General features: G+C 39.2%; 1 protein-coding gene across 4 annotated transcripts; it reads left to right on the top strand.

The window, feature by feature from the left end:
• Positions 1 to 344: 344 nt before the first annotated feature.
• Positions 345 to 18,799, top strand: Pcmtd2 (protein-L-isoaspartate (D-aspartate) O-methyltransferase domain containing 2). Of its 4 annotated transcripts, none has more exons than XM_041641785.1 (6): positions 345 to 452; positions 5,164 to 5,494; positions 7,021 to 7,123; positions 8,473 to 8,644; positions 12,771 to 12,894; positions 16,197 to 18,799. In XM_041641785.1, exons 2-6 carry the CDS (start codon positions 5,188 to 5,190, stop codon positions 16,568 to 16,570), a joined length of 1,080 nt encoding a protein of 359 aa, XP_041497719.1. In that variant the 5' UTR covers positions 345 to 452; positions 5,164 to 5,187; the 3' UTR covers positions 16,571 to 18,799. The 4 variants fall into 4 exon arrangements, with proteins under 4 accessions (XP_041497719.1, XP_041497721.1, XP_041497720.1 ...); XM_041641787.1 differs by having other exon boundaries at positions 12,767 to 12,894; positions 16,197 to 16,463; XM_041641786.1 differs by lacking the exon at positions 345 to 452 and adding an exon at positions 3,983 to 4,140 and having other exon boundaries at positions 16,178 to 16,463.
• The last annotated feature ends 402 nt before the right edge of the window (positions 18,800 to 19,201 follow it).

Genomic DNA, 19,201 nt, shown 5'->3' with positions numbered 1-19,201 from the left:
GCCCCCTGGCTCAGTGGTCTGGCAGCAGCAGGGCCGACAGTCATTTGTGTTGTAATGCCTGCAGACGTGGGCACCCAATCTATCAGTGTTTCTTTACTCCGGCCTTTTCTGCTGTGGGGGAGGTGTCCAGACAAAAGACTTTCCCCACCGCCAACACGCCTGCATCCCCTCATATCACTAGGCCAGGGACCTACTCTGAGACTACGTAGTAGCCACTGACTCAGGGACCCACTAAGGAATTCAAACCAGGGAGTGAGAAAAAGACGGGTTCTGGGGCAGAGCTGTTACCCCTTTAAGAGCTCCTCCAACTGCACATGCTCAGTTCCGCTATAGCGCGCGCAGGCGCAGAGGCAGCAGCGGATGTTTACAGCGGCCGAGGTTGGTGTGAAAGCGAACGAAGCGTCCAAAGAACTGCTGTCGGAGTCTAAACCCGAGAGCCGCTAAGCGCCGAGGTAGAGCTGTTGCTGCCCCTCGGCCCTTCCCTCTGTACTAGTTCTCCACCTCTGGTTACCGGTTCACTAGCGTCTGCGTCTCTTAGCATCTTCTGAGTTTCTAGCCCCAGCGCCTGCCTCTCTCCCCATCTCCCTCCCAGCACCCCCCCCCCCCACCAAATCGTCCCCCAGCACCTCCCCTCCAGCGTATCCCCCCCGCCCCCCACTGCCTGTTGCTAACTCTAGGATATGTTTGCTCTAGATCTACAGCCTATTTCTGATTAAGTAGAAAACGTTTGCAATTAGCTCAAGGGCAAGTCGGGCATTGCCAAGGTTTGAAACAAATTCCACCTTGAATGGTTATTTGAAAGAAGGCAGAGTGTCCTGCAAAGGAGAAAAGAATGGACCCGACTGGGGAAAGGTCTAAAATAGCTGGAGAAAATTTGCAGGGGCCTGGTTCCTTTGTTTGGTTTTTATTAGGCCTGTGCCTCAGTCACCAACTCAATCTGCCTGCACTGTTCTCTGTTCTCGTTAGCGAAGACATGACTAAAGTAGGCTCCATTCCGGTGTTTGTAGGCTGTCTTTCAAGAACGAGGTGTTTAAAGAGGCGCAGCACTGATTGTATGTAGAGAGAATTGAAGTGGTGGGGTTTGGCCTCTCCCTTGGCCCTGGCTTTTCTCCATCCTTCACTGAGACCTTGCTGGTAGTGCCAAGGCTTTTTTTATGCATAATACAGTAGGAATTGTCCCCAGTCTATTCAAGCTTTCCTTCAGAATCAGACAGCAAATCGTATGCACTTAATGCATACCCTCCAAGAGTTCTGGGTTTCAAGGTAAGAAGCCTCAGTTATTCCCATCATTCTCCTGGCAGGGTGACGGTTTGGGACTCATTTGCTCAGCAAGATAGCCGCTTAAGAAGTGACATCCTGCTAGGTGGTGGTGGTGCGCGCCTTTAATCTTAGTACTGGGGCGGGGGGGGGGGGGGGCGCAGCAGTGGCACAGAGGTAGGTGGATCTCTGTGAGTTTGAGGCCAGCCTGGTCTACAGAGCAAGTTCCAGGACAGCCAAGGCTACACTGAGAAACCCTGTCTTGAAAAACAAAACAAAAAACAAAAACAAGCAAAAGAAGTGACACAGAACCCCCTTACTCCACCTTCTCTTGTATTGTGACTATCCATTTTGAATCCTTCTGTGCTGCTGCTGCTCAGTGTTTCCCTGTTTTTCTGTTCTGTTGGCCTGCGCTAATCGCTTCTGAGTAAGAAGCATTACAGCAAGTCGTAAAGTATGTAGTGTAGTGAGGGAAGGACAGCCTCCTAAAAATGATTCTTCACCTTCAATGTATTGCATTCTGTTGCAACAATACTATTTGGTTTGGTGAGGATGTGTCAAAGTTGTTTTTGTTTTTTTGAAATTGATGCTTCCATGCAAAGCAACTTTAGATTGTCAGACAAAGATAATATTAAGTATCAGACATCAGACTCTATCATTGTTTACCTGCTCCCCAACAATAGCGACAGATAGGGCTACCTTGGTGTTCTGTGTAGTCTAGAGAATTATCTGATCTGGAACATAGTCTACAATAGCTCCAGCCAGCTTTCTGTTTTAAATGAGTAAATTTAATAAGTATATAGCAAGCAAAAGTAAGAGAAGTAGTGAGTAGTGATAGCAGTAGAAGAAAAATAGCAAAACATCATCAGATTTAGTACTCACATTTAATAGAGATGACTCGAGTAGCCATTGAGGGAACAAACAAAAGATAATGACAGAAATCATCTGGAAAAGTCCTAATTGAAGCAGCCATTTGGAATTCTTGATTGAGAGACCCAGGTGAGGCTTTCCAGTTGTTTTTTTGTTTGTTTGTTTGTCTGTTTTTTAAAGAATAGCAAGAAGCAGATGACTGGAGAAGTTGAAGTGGTCATCTGGATTCTCAAGCCAACTTTTGCTCCGTGGGTGAGGTTTCCATGGCTGAATTTCTGGCTTCCTGTTCCTACTGAGGCGTTTTTATACCATCTGATAAATGATAGTCTTGGAAATGGTTAGCGTTTTAGTCGTTATCAAGGACACAGTATTTTATTCCTGGGTTGTTTTGCTCTTTCTTTCCTCCATTCATAGAATTAGGTGCCCATCCAGCCCTAGAAAAAGGTATTTTGGAGAACATTTGGAGACCACTGGAAACAAATATGCTAGAGTTGGTACAAGAGAGGCCTTGCTTTCATCATCCATTTTGAACAAGCTTAAACAGCACAGAACAGTTTACCAGTAAAATGCACATTATACTTGATTATGAAAATATTAACAAGAAATTAACAAAGAATGTTGTTCTCTTGTGAGTCTTTAACATCTGTACCCTTGATGTGCACAAAACAAAAGCCTTTGGCTAAACAGTGCTGGTTTTCACCACACTCCTCTTGCAGTCTGTGACTGAGCAGCAGTAACTAAGACCAGCTAGCTTACTCCACCTTTAGATGTTTAGTGTAGTGCTGACTGGATGGTGGTAACTGTTAGAAAGATGGCTGCTATTCTTACTGAAATTGTTTGTTTATTTTGTTTGTTTGTTTTTTGTTTTTTTGAGACAGTTTCTCTGTAACTTTGGAGTCTGTCCTAAAATTCACTCTGTAGACCAGACTGGTTTCTGCCTCCCAAGTGCTGGGATTAAAGGCATGCACCACCACCGCCTGGCGAAATTCTGTTATTTTAATATGGAATACGCTTTCATGTGAGGAAAAGTTCAGTAAGATAAACATCTAGTACTAAATGAAACATATCTAACATGGTTTGTGGTACCTGCTAGAAACTGTTAAATATTGGAACTGTGGCAGAGTGACATATTCAGGGTGAAGAGGATGGCTTTCTTGATTCAGTAGCTATGTGGTTTTTAAAGGTTCTTTCCTAGATTGGCTTGTAAGCATATAAATACGTTACTCTATTTTCAACTAGTGTCCCAATTTTAAGGTGACCCTGTTAGATTGATAGTGTAGCAGTAGAACTAAGTGACTTATCCAAGATTAAGCCCAGCCGTATTAGCATTAAGGACTAGTTACAGCTGGGGGAAAGAGCTCCGAATCTACTTTAGAAGTAGATGAAATTTCAATAGTTGAATCATGAGTTGAAAAATATTATTTGTCTTGATTATGAAGATGGACTATTTTGTCATAAAATGGAAACAAATATGTATCAAGACATAGTTTTTCACCTGTCTTAAGATGTCAGAGTGGTATCTTCATTTCTAGGCTTAGTTTTCCAGGCAGCGCTGTTACCATTTGTGCACATGGATGTGTATAGTGGTTGTCTCTAGTGTTCCAGAAAGAAGACTGAGAGGGGAGGGGAACCATAGTAGTTTTGTTGTTATTGAGGTTCTTCTTTTTTTTATTTTCCTTTTTCTTTTTCTAGACAGGGCTTCTCTGTGTAGCCTTGGCTGTCCTGGAACTCACTCTGTAGACCAGACTGGCCTCAAACTCACAGAGCTCCTCCTGTCTCTGCCTCTTGAGTGATGTGACTAAAGGCATGTGCCACCACCTGGTCTGAGACAGGTTCTTATGTAGTCCATGCTGGCCTGGAACTCACTAAAGATGACCTTGAACTCCTGAACAGGAGGCTGTTTTGATTCAGAAAGTCTACAGATCTTCCTGTGACCCCATAGTCTTCAGCAGTTTATACCAGCATCACCACCTTGTAAGAAATAAAGTCATTAGTTTGGAAAAGTCACCCAAGGTCAGTATAAAACTGGGGAGGATATTATTTTTCTACGAAGAAAAAGACTTCTTCAGGGTAAAAAATATTCTCTGTGTACTTACCAGGGCATATTGTATATTAGTAATTGGACCTAAAAGGAATGCTTTCTTCAGCAAGACACTGTGGGAAAAGATAAGAGGTATATTTCTTAGAGGTGAGGGGAAGTTGTGTTAGGGATGTAGGACACACAGTGCTGGCAGGGACAACTTCTCTGCTAAACGTTAGCCTTGAAACTGATTTTATGTTTGTTACAATTAGGTATTTATCACAGTGTGTTCTATTTGGGAAGAAAGTTTTGTGGATATTTTTACCTACAGTTTAAACATCAGAGTAACCAAGTCAGGTTGGATGGATTGCTTGTTGTGGATGAGTTTGTGTGTACGTTGAGATGTAATGCCCTAGTTAACATTGGGATACCATTAAATTTGAATTTCAGGATGGCTCAAAGGGTAAAGGTACCGTAGGATCCCTAGAGATCACTCCTGCAAATTGTTCTCTGACCTCCACTTGTGTTTTGTGGTGCAATAGACATATCCTCCAAATAATAAATGTAAATTTTTTTTTAAAAATTGAGTCAGTCAAACATCAAATGGCTTATTTGCTGTTGACTTAACTTTCTAGTGGTACTAGGATTTTTTTTTCCTAATTAAAAAAATTATGGTGTGTGTGGGCTCACACATGCCATTGTGTGGATGAGGAGATCAGAGGACAACCCAGTGGTGTTGGATTCTTTCCTCTCATCTTTATGTAGGTTCTGGGGAATGCACTAATGTTATTGGCTCTGTGTCAAATACTTTACCCACTGAACCATTCCTTTGGCCCTGTAATCCCCGCTCCCAATACCAGCATCCTTGGAGGGTGAAGCAGTTATTGACAAAAGATACTTCTGTCTTTATTACATTCATATTTATTATTATATTCGTGAAAAATAACATGTGTTTAGAGGTTTTATTGTTTTGCTCTTGACTTTAATGTAAATAGTTATTAATGTTTTAATTGTAGTCTTGCTTGATTGTAATCTTGAACATGGGCGGTGCTGTGAGTGCTGGTGAGGACAACGATGAGCTCATTGACAATTTGAAGGAAGCCCAGTACATCCGGACGGACTTAGTAGAGCAGGCTTTCCGAGCTATCGATCGAGCAGATTATTACCTTGAAGAATTTAAAGAAAATGCGTACAAAGACTTGGCATGGAAGCATGGAAACATTCATCTCTCAGCTCCTTGCATCTACTCAGAGGTGATGGAGGCTCTGGATCTGCAGCCTGGGCTCTCATTTCTCAATTTGGGCAGTGGTACTGGCTACCTCAGCTCCATGGTGGGCCTCATTCTAGGTGAGTGTGGATACGGAGCTTGAGTCCTCTCTGCGTTAGAACAATGTCTATCGTTTGAGATAGAAAATGTAGTGGGTTGGTTGCATCCCCTGGTGAAGACCATGAACCTCCTATCAGTTGCCTGAAGCTTAGCTACAGGTGGTGGATGACTGATGAGTTGTAAGTGGGGGGTTTCCATTTCTTTGTCTCCTCTTACCTGTGCTGCTGCATTCTGCTATGAATGATGGAAAACAGCAAAAGTGTATAAATCTTGACTTTATGTGATTTCTTAATTTAATCTAATCATTCTTTTGCTCTTTTTTCCACTGTCATTAAAATCCTTTGGTAGTTGAAGTTCATTGTAGCTGTTTCTGTTTTGTTGTTTGCTACTAAAGGAGTAATAAGTTTATGTATTTTTAAGGCATTTTCAGAGATGGAAGGGATTTCTTAGGTTATCATGTTTGGAGTCATTTAGGCTGTATTCTCTATAAGTTGTAGAATGTATGTATGAATATGGCTATTTCTGATATTATTATCAGGATTATCAACCAAAGAGCTATTGAATTCCTGCCTTGTGTAAAATGTATATTGGGGCAAAGATTTTAGATGTTGCTTGTTTTTCTTCTCAATTGAAATGATTTTTAATCTTAATTTGTCTTTGATTGAGACGTGGTTTCCATGCTTTAAGAAAAGTACACAGGCCCAGATTATTTATTATTCCTCTGACTTGCTTGATTTTACCTGAAAAGTTTTACCTTGACTAAGGTAGTGGTTTTTGTTGGGGGGAATAGATAATAAAGCCACCTAGATTAGAAATGCTAATGAAAAGATCCTGGGAACTTAGGAGATGCTGTACAACCATGAACACTTGAGTTTAAATCCCCAGAATACATAAAAAGCCAAGTGCAACAGTGTGTGCCTGTAATCTCAGTGCTGCAAAACAGAGATAGGCTCTAGGGGCTTCTTGGCCAGCCAGTTAAGCTGAGTGGGAATCTGTCTCAAACAGTAACTTTGGGAGTGGAGATACCTAATGTTGATCTCTGTGCTATGGATACTCGTATGTGTGTGCGCGCACACACTCCCCCCCCCCCCACGCGCGCGCACACACACACACAGAGTGTGCCTTAATGCCTGTGAAGAGAGTAAGTCTGGAGACACTGCCACTCGATACCGCCAGTAGTGATAATGAAAGTGCTGTGAGATATAGATAAAGCCTAATATAAGTTTTATTTGTAAATATAGATTTCTTCTTAAATTTTTCAGAAAAATTTCTTTTTCTCTTGCTTTTTTTTTCAATTTGCAATTTTTAAAAAATTGTTCTTTTGATGTTTGAAAAGTCCAGGCATCAAAACAAATACTGTGTTAATGAATAGAAAGACTCCCTGAGTGATTTAGAGCCACAAATGTGCTGAGACCTTAAAACCTCGTGAATTTCTGTAATTATACATTACATAATTATCTGTGTTGTAATTAGTAAAGTACAGAAAAACAAATGAACAAGGGTTCTTTTCCTATTCTAAGAGCTTTGTTATTCTCAATATTTTCAGGTCCTTTTGGTGTGAACCATGGGGTGGAGCTTCATTCAGATGTGACTGAGTATGCCAAGCAGAAACTGGATGTCTTCATCAGAACAAGTGATAGTTTTGACAAGTATGGTCAGATGCAACCCATTGGTTCAACTAAGGGTGTTAATGATAGATAGAAAAAGCCTGTTTAATATGCATTGATCAATAAACAAAGTATGATGAGATGATCCCAGGTTATATGTGTATCTACCCTAGTTACTGTACTATTTTAATATTCTCTAGTCTTAAGGGCTTTATGGTTTTTATTTTATTTTATTTCTTTGTTTTTTGAGAAAAAGTATCCTCACATAGCCCTGGCTATCTTGGAACTCACTTTGTAGACCAGGCTGGCCTTAAATTTATATAAACCCACCTGCCTCTGTCTCTTGAGTTTTGGGATTAAAGGCATGCACCACCACACCTGGGCAGCTTTTTGTTTGTTTGTTTTTTTATTTTTTGAGACATGGTTTTTCTGTTTTACAGCTCTGACTACACTGGAAATCAGACCAGGCTGGCTTCGGATTTACAGAGATCCTCCTGCCTCTGCCTCCCAAGTGCTGGGATTAAAGGTGTGGGCCACCATTTTCCAGCCAGCTTTGTGTTTTATAACTTATGACACTTACATTAACTTTTCATCAGTATAGTAAGAGAAGGGAACAAAAACTTTATTCAGTTTTCATATTCCAGTATAGAAAACTTTTATCACCTAATAGTTTCTACAATAGAATAGTTATGTTTGTTTTTGAACAGTTTATGTAAGTAGCTCTTAGTGTTTAAAACATGCACTAAACTTCTTAAAGAATGGGAGTTTCAGAGAATAAAAAGTGCTTTTTTTTGCTGGTAGGTGTGGACAGAGGCAGGCAGATATTTGTGAGTTTGAGCAAGTTGGTCTACATGTCAGTCTCAAGGCTAGACAGTAGAGAGTGCCTGTCCAAAAAGAGAAAGTGCTCTTTAAAACTTCCTGTTGGGATTGGCAGAATGGCTCAGGGTAGGTAAAGGAACTTGCTGCCCAGAGTGATGATCTGAATTTGATCTCTGGGAACCACCTGGTGAAAGGAGAACTGACTTCTACAAGTTGTCCTCTGAAGTTTTCATGCATGCATGCGGTACATGCATGCACACACACACACTGAAATAATCAAAATCTGCTTGTCATGCAACTGAATGTGGTGTTGCACATTGTAAAAACAGTGAAAACTGATGGCTGCTGTTGCTTTATATTTAGATCATGTTGGAACATTCACTTTCATTTTATTTTGTTTGTAATTTCTAAGGATCTATTTATATAGTAATACAGCTTCTAGCTCCTGGATCCAGAAAGTGTTTCCTTGTCTGTGATTTTATAATTAAAACATAACCTATGGTAAGCACAAGTTTGTTTTATGCACTTGTTGCAATGACACATATAGTTACAGAAAACTTCTTTCTTCGCAGATTTGACTTCTGTGAACCTTTGTTTGTAACTGGCAATTGCCTAGAGATTGCTCCAGATTGTTGTCAGTATGATCGTGTGTATTGTGGAGCAGCTGTGCAGAAAGAACATGAAGAATACATGAAGAATCTTCTTAAAGTTGGAGGGATCCTTGTCATGCCCTTGGAAGAGAAGGTCAGGTTCTCTACACAGCTGATGTTGTGTATACTCTCCTTCACAGTCAGTTTATCTGTACTACTTTTGCAATAGCTTCTGCCGTTTTATTAACCGAGGGCAGGATGGATATGCCTAGGTCTTCCAAACCCTAGGTGCTATGTCTGAACCTTCCCTTACCTCCTTTTTCTCTTAGATTTGTTCTCTTTGTTCTTTTTTCCTTCTCACCACTAATTTTCTTCCTTCCCTCCTCTTCTTCCTTCTCTTCATCTTCATCCTAGCTCCCTTTGTTGTTTTTGTTGTCTTCTAATGGTCTACTTGCTCAATACTTGATGGAAAGTATTTTACACATTTTTCCCTTTTCCAAAATTTTCTTGTATAGATTGTCTTGTAACTTACAATGCTTTACTTAAAAGAGGTCATGAATGTAATTTTAAGTCATTTAATTTTGAATGTATATCATTTTGGTATTTAAAAGTTGCATTTGGTTGATGCATGTCTTAGGTATGTGTGTTTATGTATGAGTATTCACATGTGTGTGGCCACGTATATCTGCCAGTGTGCAGGTATGCATGTCATGTGCATGTGGAGGCCAGAGAATTGACATCTGGTATTTTCTTTGATTGCTTTCCACCTTATGTATGGAGGCAGGATTTCTCACTTGAAACCAGAGTTCACCAGTTTGCCTAATCTAGCTAGCCAGCTTGCTGTGTGGATTCCTTGTCTCCACCTTCTGACTGTTGGGATTACAGGTGGATCACACCATCTGCCTTAATGTTTAATTGAGTGCTGATGGTTGGAACTCTGGTTCTCCTGTTTGCATGTCAAACACTTTACCAACTGAGCTATTTTCCTAGCTCAGTTTTCCTTCTTATTTTTTAATCTATTGGTTTTCTTTTTCATATTTTCTTTACAACTGATTTATTCAGGAGAGTAGGTTATTGGTCTCGTAGTGTTTTCCTACACTCTGGACTTTTCAGTCCATAGATGCATGTTCTTCTGTCCTTTGTATTTTCTACCTATTGGTAATTATATCTAGTGGCTTGGTAGAGTTTACCTTTGTCATATTTTGATGGAGGAGAACAAAAGAATATAATCCATGTATTAAAAATAGACATTTGCCCTCAGTATACAAAGGATTCATTCTGAGATCACTTTCTTCCACTCATGGTGACAAAATATGGAGATGCCTCAGATCCTTTTATAAAATCATGTCATGTGATAGTGGCATATGGCCTACACACATCCTCCTGTGTGCTTCAGAATCCCTCTAGATTACTTGTAATGTCTGATAGAGTATCAGTTGTAACATGGAGGGCCAGTCTGCTTGTTTGTTGGGGTCTTTGTCTTCCCCAGTACCCCACAACTGTTTAGCCCCAAAGAAAATCACACATAGGTCTCCATAAATTATAAGCTGATTGGCCCATTAGCTCTAGCCTCTTACTGGCTTACTCTCACATCTTGATTAACCCATTTTTCTGATCTATGTTAGCCATGTGGCTCAATACCTTTTTACAGTGGGGCAGATTACATCCTGCTGCTTCGGTGGTCTAGGCAGGAGTGGGAGGAATCAATTTCCTCCTTCCCAGAATTCTCCTGTTCTCATTACATCATTTCTTCTTCCTGTCTGGTTTTCCTGCCTGTATTTCCTGCCTGGCCAATCAACGTTTACTTATAACATGATTGACAGAATACAGACAATTCTCCCACACCAATCAGTACTATATAAATAGTTATTGTGTTGCCAGAATAATGACAAGCAGAAAATCTGTACATGTTCAGAAGTAGACAATTATTTCTGAATATTTTTAGTATATAATTGCTTGGATGTTAAAAACCTTGGATCTTGAGGATAAGTTCTACTTAAGTATGTAGGCACAAGCAGCCTCTCTGTTTACTCATCCTTGTAGAATGATAGTAGCCTGATCCATTGTTTCATTAAGAACTATAGAATAATACATTTAAATTCCTTCATTTTTTCTGTATTTAGGTGCTGGTTAACTTTGATAAAGAGAAAACTGCTTATTACTGATTTGGTCCCCCTGAAGTATACATTATGTAAGACATATAGGATAAATTTTGGTTCTTAATGTTTGCTTATTAATTTTCTAAGTAATTTGCCTTTTTTTTTTATCAAAGGGAGGTGACTAATAAGGCTTTGTTTGTCTTTTAGTATCACTAATTTTGATTGAGATCATTTTAGCTCTAGTTAATTTGAAAAGGATGGGCATCCTCGTACTATCTCCATCTGTTCATCTAGATTATGAAATACAGGCTTATAGTTTTATTTAAGGTCTTACATATCATTTATGTACTATGCTTAAATGTTTGATGTTCATTCTAGCTAGAAACTATCCTTTAAAAAGAAAGTTTCTGGGTAGTTGGGTGGTGGTGGTGCATGCCTTTTATCAGGTGGAACTCTGAGTTGGAGGCCAGCCTGGTCTACAGAGCGAGTTCCAGGATAGCCGGGGCAATACAAAAAAAACAAAAACAAAAAACCCTCTGCTTAAACAAACAAACAAAACAAAAAAAGATTCTAGGTGATGAAGAGATGGCCCAACGGTTAAGAACATACTGTTCTTCTTTTTTTTCATTTGATTTTTTTATTGTAAATAATATGTATATATTTACAATATATTGTAAACAAAACATATATACAATATATATTATATTGTTTTTTATTCTCTCTTTTTTTTTTATTGAGAAAAAAAATATTTCCTCCTCCTCCCAGCCTCCCACTCCTCCCCCCTCCCAGAACATACTGTTCTTACAAAGTAACTGAGCTCATGAAGATCTGTAACTCCAGCTTTAGGGATTCTGATGATCTGTACTGGACTCTGAGAGCACTGGCACTCATGCACAGACCTTTGCACACACACATACACGTTTTTTTAATCTTCAAAATTTTCTGAAAGAATATTTCTGCTGTTATCCCTGAATATGATTAATCTTTAGATATTTTTTTTATATATTGTGCTGCTTAATCCTTTTAAAGAGTCTTAATTGTGGATGATTTTCTGAGTTAGATGTTTTTAGAAAAGATAAGCATATAAACTTATAAGTTCTATGACTTACTTGGCTACTTACAGACTGTCTAGTCATGTTAAACAAATGTGACTTTGTTGTTAAGTTGGATTCTTAGGTACTAATTGTATAATATAAAGTGTTTTGATGATCTACATTGCTGTGTATCCGATAACATATCCCACTGCACCTCTGAAGTGCAGTTAGTGAGAGTAAGGACAATTGCTTAGATATCCAAAATGACACATTTATGTTGAATAAAGTCACATCAACATGGTGGTAGTGTCTGGCCTCTCCTGCTCCCTTCCTGTTACAGGTGCAGATGGCTTGCACCTTAGATGTTTTGTGCCTCAGATGCTATTGTAGCTATATTCCTGAAAGCAGCACACTGAAAGCAGAGTCTGTACCTTTATAATCACACAGAAACTATATTAATTATAACACTCTTTGGCCAGTAGCTTAGGTGTATTCCTAGCTAGCTCTTACATCTTAAATTAACCCATTCCTATTCATCTATATATTACCACGAGGCTGTAGCCTACCCGTGAGGTTCTTGCGTCTGTCTCCTATATGGTGTCTCCTTGACTCTGCCTACTGTCTTTCTATATCTCTGTTTGGATATCCTGCCTGGCTTTACTCTGCTAAGCCATTGGTCAAAACAGCTTTATTCATTATCCAGTAAAAGCAACACATACACATAAGGACATCCCATATCAGCACAGAATTCAGGGTTTTTTATGGTTGAAATATTGTGGCTATTGTGCATCTTTGATTATTTTTACTGAGGACAGACCCTTCCCAACTTATCCCCGATCACTCTTTTGAAGAACCCTAGAAAATTGTTTGGTAAGAATTTTTCTTCCTTATCTCATTCTCTTCTAGCCCTTTAACTTGCTTATCATTTGTATTTCTTGTAAACAGAAGGTAGGTTAAGGAGCTTGAGTATGTTCATGCTAAGCATTGCATAATAATATATTCCTATTAGTTGTAATTCACATCACATTAGGTGTTATATAGACAGGCTATTTCATATTTAGATTTCATATATTGAAACGATTATACTTAAATGTAAGTTGTCTAGTAGCCAAATCCTTTGGATATTCTTGTTTTGTCTTTGAGATAGTTGACCAAGATAACACGTACAGGCCCCTCTGCTTGGGAAACAAAAAAGATTCTGGCTGTTTCCTTTGCCCCTCTGGTCCAACCCTGCCGTTCGGAGTCAGGACAACCCAGACTTGTTCAGCTACGTGAGTATAAGCATCTACCTGTCTTTTATGCCTGGTTAAAATCAGAGTAGAAAAAAAGTACAAAAAAAATCCCTTTGGCCGGGCGGTGGTGGCGCACGCCTTTAATCCCAGCACTCGGGAGGCAGAGGCAGGCGGATCTCTGTGAGTTCGAGGCCAGCCTGGTCTACAAGAGCTAGTTCCAGGACAGGAACCAAAAGCTACGGAGAAACCTTGTCTCGAAAAATCAAAAAAAAAAAATCCCTTTGATATTAAAGAGTGTTAACCTCCCTTATTTCAGCCCACAAATTATACAAGATACGTTAGGCATTTAAAAAGTCTCTCTATTTAACCCATCTTAGATGATTTTAGTCTTCTTTTAAATCTATACAATGTTGTTACTGATCATGCATTTGAAAGTAGCAGATTCACAGAAGAGCTAATTTTGCCATGTGGGAATCTCAGGCAGTTTGCTTTGCCTGCTGGGAATGTGTAGTGGCACCTGCACACAGTTTTCTCTTTCTCATAGTACCTGTCTCATGCTGCTTTAAGCAATATGGATGAGGGGCCTGTTCTACTGTGCGACTGGGAAATTTGGGGTAGCCTCATATGATCTAAACCTTTGTGTTTTTATTTCTAAGATGTAGACTCAGCATGGAGCTTAAATAGGGTGATATTCATCCTGATGTTTTATATTTTAAACAGTTCTCACAGAAATAGGATTTCAAAGTTTTGAAGATTTAGGATTTCCAAGTGAAGACTATTCATCATGCTTTCTGATCACTTAAAACATTTAGAAAATGTGTGTGTGTGTGTGTGTGTGTGTGTGTGTGTGTGTGTGCAAGAAAGAGAGGGAGAAAAATATAATAGAAATGTGAATTATTATAGATTGAAAACAAATACATTTTGGTAAATTTTTTACAAAACATTTCAATTTGTAATAGTCATTTAACAAATTGTCCTACTTTGTGTGTCATATGAAATTCAGTTTACAATTAACAGTGAAACATACCAAGGAGTTTATAAAGACTAGAGAAGGCATGTACAAGATGTTGTTATGTTGTGCTTGATTTTGAGGGTGAGAAGGAATTCCCTTAAGAGAGGAGGAGTAAAAAGAGAACCAGGAAAACCAAGGCAATAGAGACATACACTCTGTGGTGTTGTCGTGGGATGTGTTGGAAAAACTTCACTTATGTGTAGTTTGGGTTTTAGTTCATTGTATGGCTGTGGAGAGCCTCGGATGTTATTGAAGATGCTGCAATGCCATCATTTGGAGGGTGAATTTGTCAGACTGGTGCTCTGAAATTTTATTCTTTCAACAAATGTGGCCTATGATCTTCTGGCATAGTGGCTGGATTTGGTGGAAGACAAGGACTCATGAGAGCATTTGGAAGACTTTGAAGATCTGGTTAGAAATGAGTGTTTCTGTATGAGGACTTGTCAAGCCTGGATATGTGTTGCCTTCTCAAATGCTCACCGTGAATGTTTAGTGATAAACATTCATGTGATTTGGTTAGCATTAACCAAAGCTGGGTAGGGTATTTGCAGTTTCTGTCTTCCCAGATTTTCCTAGATCACTGATTTTAATGAGACCAAGGAAGTAAGAGAAACCGTATAGCAAAGCCAGCCCACAATGATGCTGAACAACTTGGACATGCACTGCCTGGAGCATCCTCCTAAGTGGCCTGTATTCAGGTTGGAGGCAGACATCAGGCAGGAAGTTGGGGTTTTCCCCATCAGGCAAGAGACAAAGATTGAGACTACACTAGCCTCAGCAGGAAGGGTTCAGGGATACATGACCTTTCTGAGGAGCAACAGGAGAGCCCAAGGTATTGATGTTATTGTCTATGCTAAGTGTGGGGTAGAATTGTCTTGACTGGGACGAAATTTCAGCTTAGGGAAATGGTCTGTATTACTTTAAGTCATAGAATAGATATAAAACCAAGGATCATACTGAGAGAGAAGCGGAGTGGATACTGGAGCCTTTGGGGGTGTCATAAGGCCCAAGGAAGAGAAGTCATAGAGAAGGGATATGAACTGAACCAGCTATTCCTGGTAGTCCTTAGAGAAAGCTCAGTAGGCCAGAGTTGATGCTTTGGAGCCCAGTAGCCAGTGAGGGACTATTTTTAGCATCTCGGGGAAACAGCTGAATTGCAGAGGTTCTAGAACTAGTCTTTTTTTTTTTTGGTTTTTCGAGACAGGGTTTCTCTGTGGCTTTGGAGCCTGTCCTGGAACTAGCTCTGTAGACCAGGCTGGGCTCGAACTCACAGAGATCCTCCTGCCTCTGCCTCCCGAGTGCTGGGATTAAAGGCGTGCGCCACCATCGCCCGGCTGAACTAGTCTTTCTTGAATTGAGTTAGTGAGAGCAGGATATACCACAGGTCATTTGTTGAGCTACATTGGGGGATGCGGGAAAGATACTGCAGAACCATCCCAAAGAGAGAGCACAGCCCCATGTTCTCAGGGACAGAGGAAAAGAGAGAAAGGTTGGTACCTCTGAAAGAGGGAGGAGGTATTGTTTGCTGTTAGAACCTGGTCTACAGACTTGCATTTCTACAGGGCAGAGGATACTGGTGGTCTTTAGGCAGGGTTTATGATTTAGGTAGCAAATGCTGCAGATAACACGAGAGTCCTCTCTATAGGGTGGCATCTTGTTTGGAGAAGGTTATGTGCACTGGAGGGAAAAAGGGTTTTAGATTTTCTGTTTAATGTATTTAAACCCTTGGTCTCTAATTCCTTTTACTTTGAGAAAAACCCTTATTACTGCTATGTGTTTATTGTTAGCTTAAAGTTGTGTTTGGTTTCCATTTTTTTTTCCCTTTGGTGTGATTTGGAAATTTTGTTTTTCCTTAAAATGGTTTTAGATTTTCATTTGTCTACTTTAGCAGAAAATAATATATAAATTACTATGAAACTATTAAAATAGATAAAAGGATGTTCGAAATATAGATTACTGTATTGTTGAGTGGATGTTATCATGTCATTGAGCAGAGTAAATTGAGTTATAAACTAGTCTGCAAGAACAAACCCTAAGGTTTCAAATTCTGCTGCTGACTGATGTATGGCTAGACAGTATTTCTTTCCTTTTCAGAGTTAAGAATTAGTATATGTGGATATGTCCTTGAGAAACACGCATGGTGCAGAGTAGACCACTAGTTCCTATTTTGTTAGAATTAGTATATGTGGATATGTCTTAAGAAACACGCATGCAGAGTAGACCACTAGTTCCTATTTTGTTAGAATGTTCCCCTTCTTTGAAGTTCTTCCAGCAAGTTAGGTGTGGGGTTGACCTTGCCCATGCCCATAGGCTCTACCCCTGTCCACAGCACCACTGGCTGTGCGCAGCCTGCAGGACCTGGCCAGGCTTGCTATCCGTGGCAGCATCAAGAGGGCTATGCGCCAGGAAGCCACCAGAGGAGGTGGACTGAAGAGCACACCTATGTTTAAAAGAAGGCGACTTCGTCGTCGGCGAATGGAGACCATTGTCTTTTTGGACAAAGAAGTCTTTGCCAGTCGAATTTCCAACCCCTCTGATGACACCAGCTGTGAGGATGCAGAGGAGGATCGGCGGGAAGTGGCAGAGAGGACCTTACGGGAGGCCAAGCCTGAGCCACCAGTAAACTTCCTTCGCCAGAGGGTATTGCGCCTCCCATTGCCCGACCCCCTGAAGTACTACCTGCTGTATTACAGGGAAAAGTGAGCTTGTGGGAGAGTGGGACCAGGATACCCAGAACAAACCGCTGGCCAGGTACACGTGTCTTTTCCCTTCATTGGTTCCTGACTATCCTCTAAAACTTTCATGCAATGGTGTGATTTATTTAAGCACAATCCAACAAGAAACTTCATTGAATTATTTTCCTCAGTGGCAGGGGTGGGGTGGGGTGTGCATCTTGTTGGCTTTGCTGTAATTTGAACTCACTGGGACCTGCATGATATCTGCTCCTCCTGCAGGCAAACTTATACATTGAGGCTGGAACTGAATTGTATTGGATCCTGTGTGAAGCAAGGGGCATGTTTGGAAAGGTGTGAGGGCATCTTTGGGTGTGACATACCACTATTCAGCTTGAATTTATGTCGTGATTCTATTGCTGGCACTGAGTTCATCTGACTTTTGTAGTTTTCTAGGTTGGGAAATGTTGGAAAGCCTCTCTTATTTTAATCAAATCTTACGTGAAATATCAACTTGAAATTTTTAAAAGGAAAAGAAAATGAGATGCAGGAGGAAGAGGAATAAAATACAAAACTGCCAGATGTCTTTCTGAAATTTCCAAAGGCTTCTAAGTAGTTGACCCTCTCTCCCTCAAGCCCTCTGTTACTTGATAGGAACCACCATCAAGTAATCTCTTACAGGATAGTCTAAAAAGAAAACAAGTTTTTCTTACTTAAAAAAAATGTGTGAGTGATAAGCTAGTCACTGAATTGCAAAGACCAAAACAGGTTTCTAAGGTATTTAAATGGGAATTTTCAGAGCAAGTAGAGAGACTGCAGGGTGTTACAGACAGCCCCCTCCCTGCATACTTCTTGACTTTAGTTTGCTATCTTTCTGTGATCATACTAGAGTATCAATTCATAGATTTTTATCTTTTATAATTCTAGAAAAAAATTGTTAGTTTTGTAAATTTTCTTAAGAACAGATATATGTATTTTACTAGCTCCATTGCATTAGAGCAGTTTAACCCAGTGAGTTGTGAAATTTATTATCTCCAGGGTGTTGGTGTTGAGAACTATCAATATTTTTTTTAAAAAGCAACCTTTCTGGCTGTCAGAGGGCAGGACTTGAAGTTACATTGCTGATTCCAAAAGCTGGCTCTTAAAAAAAAAATCTTTTTTAACCCAAAGAAAAGAATAGTGTAAATTGTTAACAATAAACCCAAATTAGAGTGTTAATTTAGGATTTAAGTACTGAGATTTTATGATTTATTTTCAGGTTAGCCTCACATGACTTGCAGGGAGAGGTTTGATTTGTGATTTCTCCAGCTTAAATGGATATTTTGGATCTTTTTTCTTTTTCTTTTTTAAGTTGTTGAATCATTTTACCACACAGTATAGTCTGCATGTATAGTTGGTAAAACATATATTGCCCTATATTATAAATATAATGTACACTTACATTACTTTAAATATAAGCTATTTAAAGAAAGTTCATAGTTGTTTTTACCTGCCTTTTAACTAAACGTCAGGCTTCTTTTCTTTCAGAGAGAAATGCATGCTCTAACTTGGCTTGCAAATGTTTGTGGTTTGTAGATCTTAGTTGATGTTAACTCTAATTGTTAGGTAGACTTTTGTTACTGGAATTTAGAACATAAATTTAAATAAATCTGTAAAGTCTGTATATTAGGTGGCTTGACTGAATTTTTTCCTGTGATTGAATGTGGGCTGCATTTTGAAAAACCACATTTGCCTTTATGCTGGATTAAAAAAATTATAATGCATGAGACATTTTCCTTTACATGTTAAACTTTTCTTAGCATTTTGTATTTATATTTTGTAGTTGTTATCACTCTGCATTTTAAATCATAATTCAGTTGAATAGAGTTATAACATGTGAGAAATAGATTGGTCTTTATAAAACCAGGGAAGAATTGGAATTTTCTTGTGAGTAAACACACTTTGTTGCCAGAATTTAGTATAATGTACCGCATTCTTTTTTAGACTACTAAATCTTAATGTAATCAAATGTCTTCAGGATTTGTATTGTAAACAACATTGATAACTGCTTTTGTTTTAAGGAGTGGTTATTTTTAAACATGTGACTTCTGTTTTAATGTAAGAATCAAAGGTATACATAAAAATAGATTTGCCAATGTGCAACTTAAAGTCAAAAATCCAAGAACTTTAGAAACACTGTTTTGTTTTGTTTTTTTTTTCAATGAGATGAAACACATGGGGAACTCAAGTGAATCAATAAAAAAGTAGTTAAGACATTTTATTCTCAGCATTGCTTCTGTGTTGAGTATGGAATTGGTTACATTTACGTCTTGCTAAAATTCCATTCTGTTCAGTGGGATTGCAGTTTGTACATGTTCCAAATGTCAGTTCCTTTTTTTTTACATTGTGTAATTATTCCACACCTGCAAACACCCTAGTGTTGGCATATCCAGCACATGTAGAAGTGAGTTTATCAGATGCCATCCCAAAACTAGATTCAAATTGGCCATCAAAATCCATCACCCATCAGATAACCTTCAAAACAGTACATAATTCTAAGAGTCTGTAAAAGAGCCTGTTTTCATTTAATTAACAAAAAACAATATTAAGAACCTTTAAAATATCCAGACTGATGGAAAAATCAAGTTGACACTCTGACCACTCCATAATATTTAAAAAATTT

This window comes from Microtus oregoni, unplaced genomic scaffold (genome assembly GCF_018167655.1).
Source record: "Microtus oregoni isolate MIOR12 unplaced genomic scaffold, Mior012 000071F_ref0000514, whole genome shotgun sequence".
Taxonomy (NCBI): Eukaryota; Metazoa; Chordata; class Mammalia; order Rodentia; family Cricetidae; genus Microtus; species Microtus oregoni.
This window is presented reverse-complemented; position numbering and strand designations above follow the sequence as displayed.

Bases quoted from the DNA above. Each gene is read 5' to 3' on its own strand.
- Pcmtd2 (XM_041641785.1), top strand. From the start codon at position 5,188: ATGGGCGGTGCTGTGAGTGCTGGTGAGGACAACGATGAGCTCATTGAC. The intron at 7,124-8,472 runs GTATGGTCAGAT...CTTTCTTCGCAG, and splicing joins ACAAGTGATAGTTTTGACAA to ATTTGACTTCTGTGAACCTT. The intron at 8,645-12,770 runs GTCAGGTTCTCT...TCTTTGAGATAG, and splicing joins TCATGCCCTTGGAAGAGAAG to TTGACCAAGATAACACGTAC.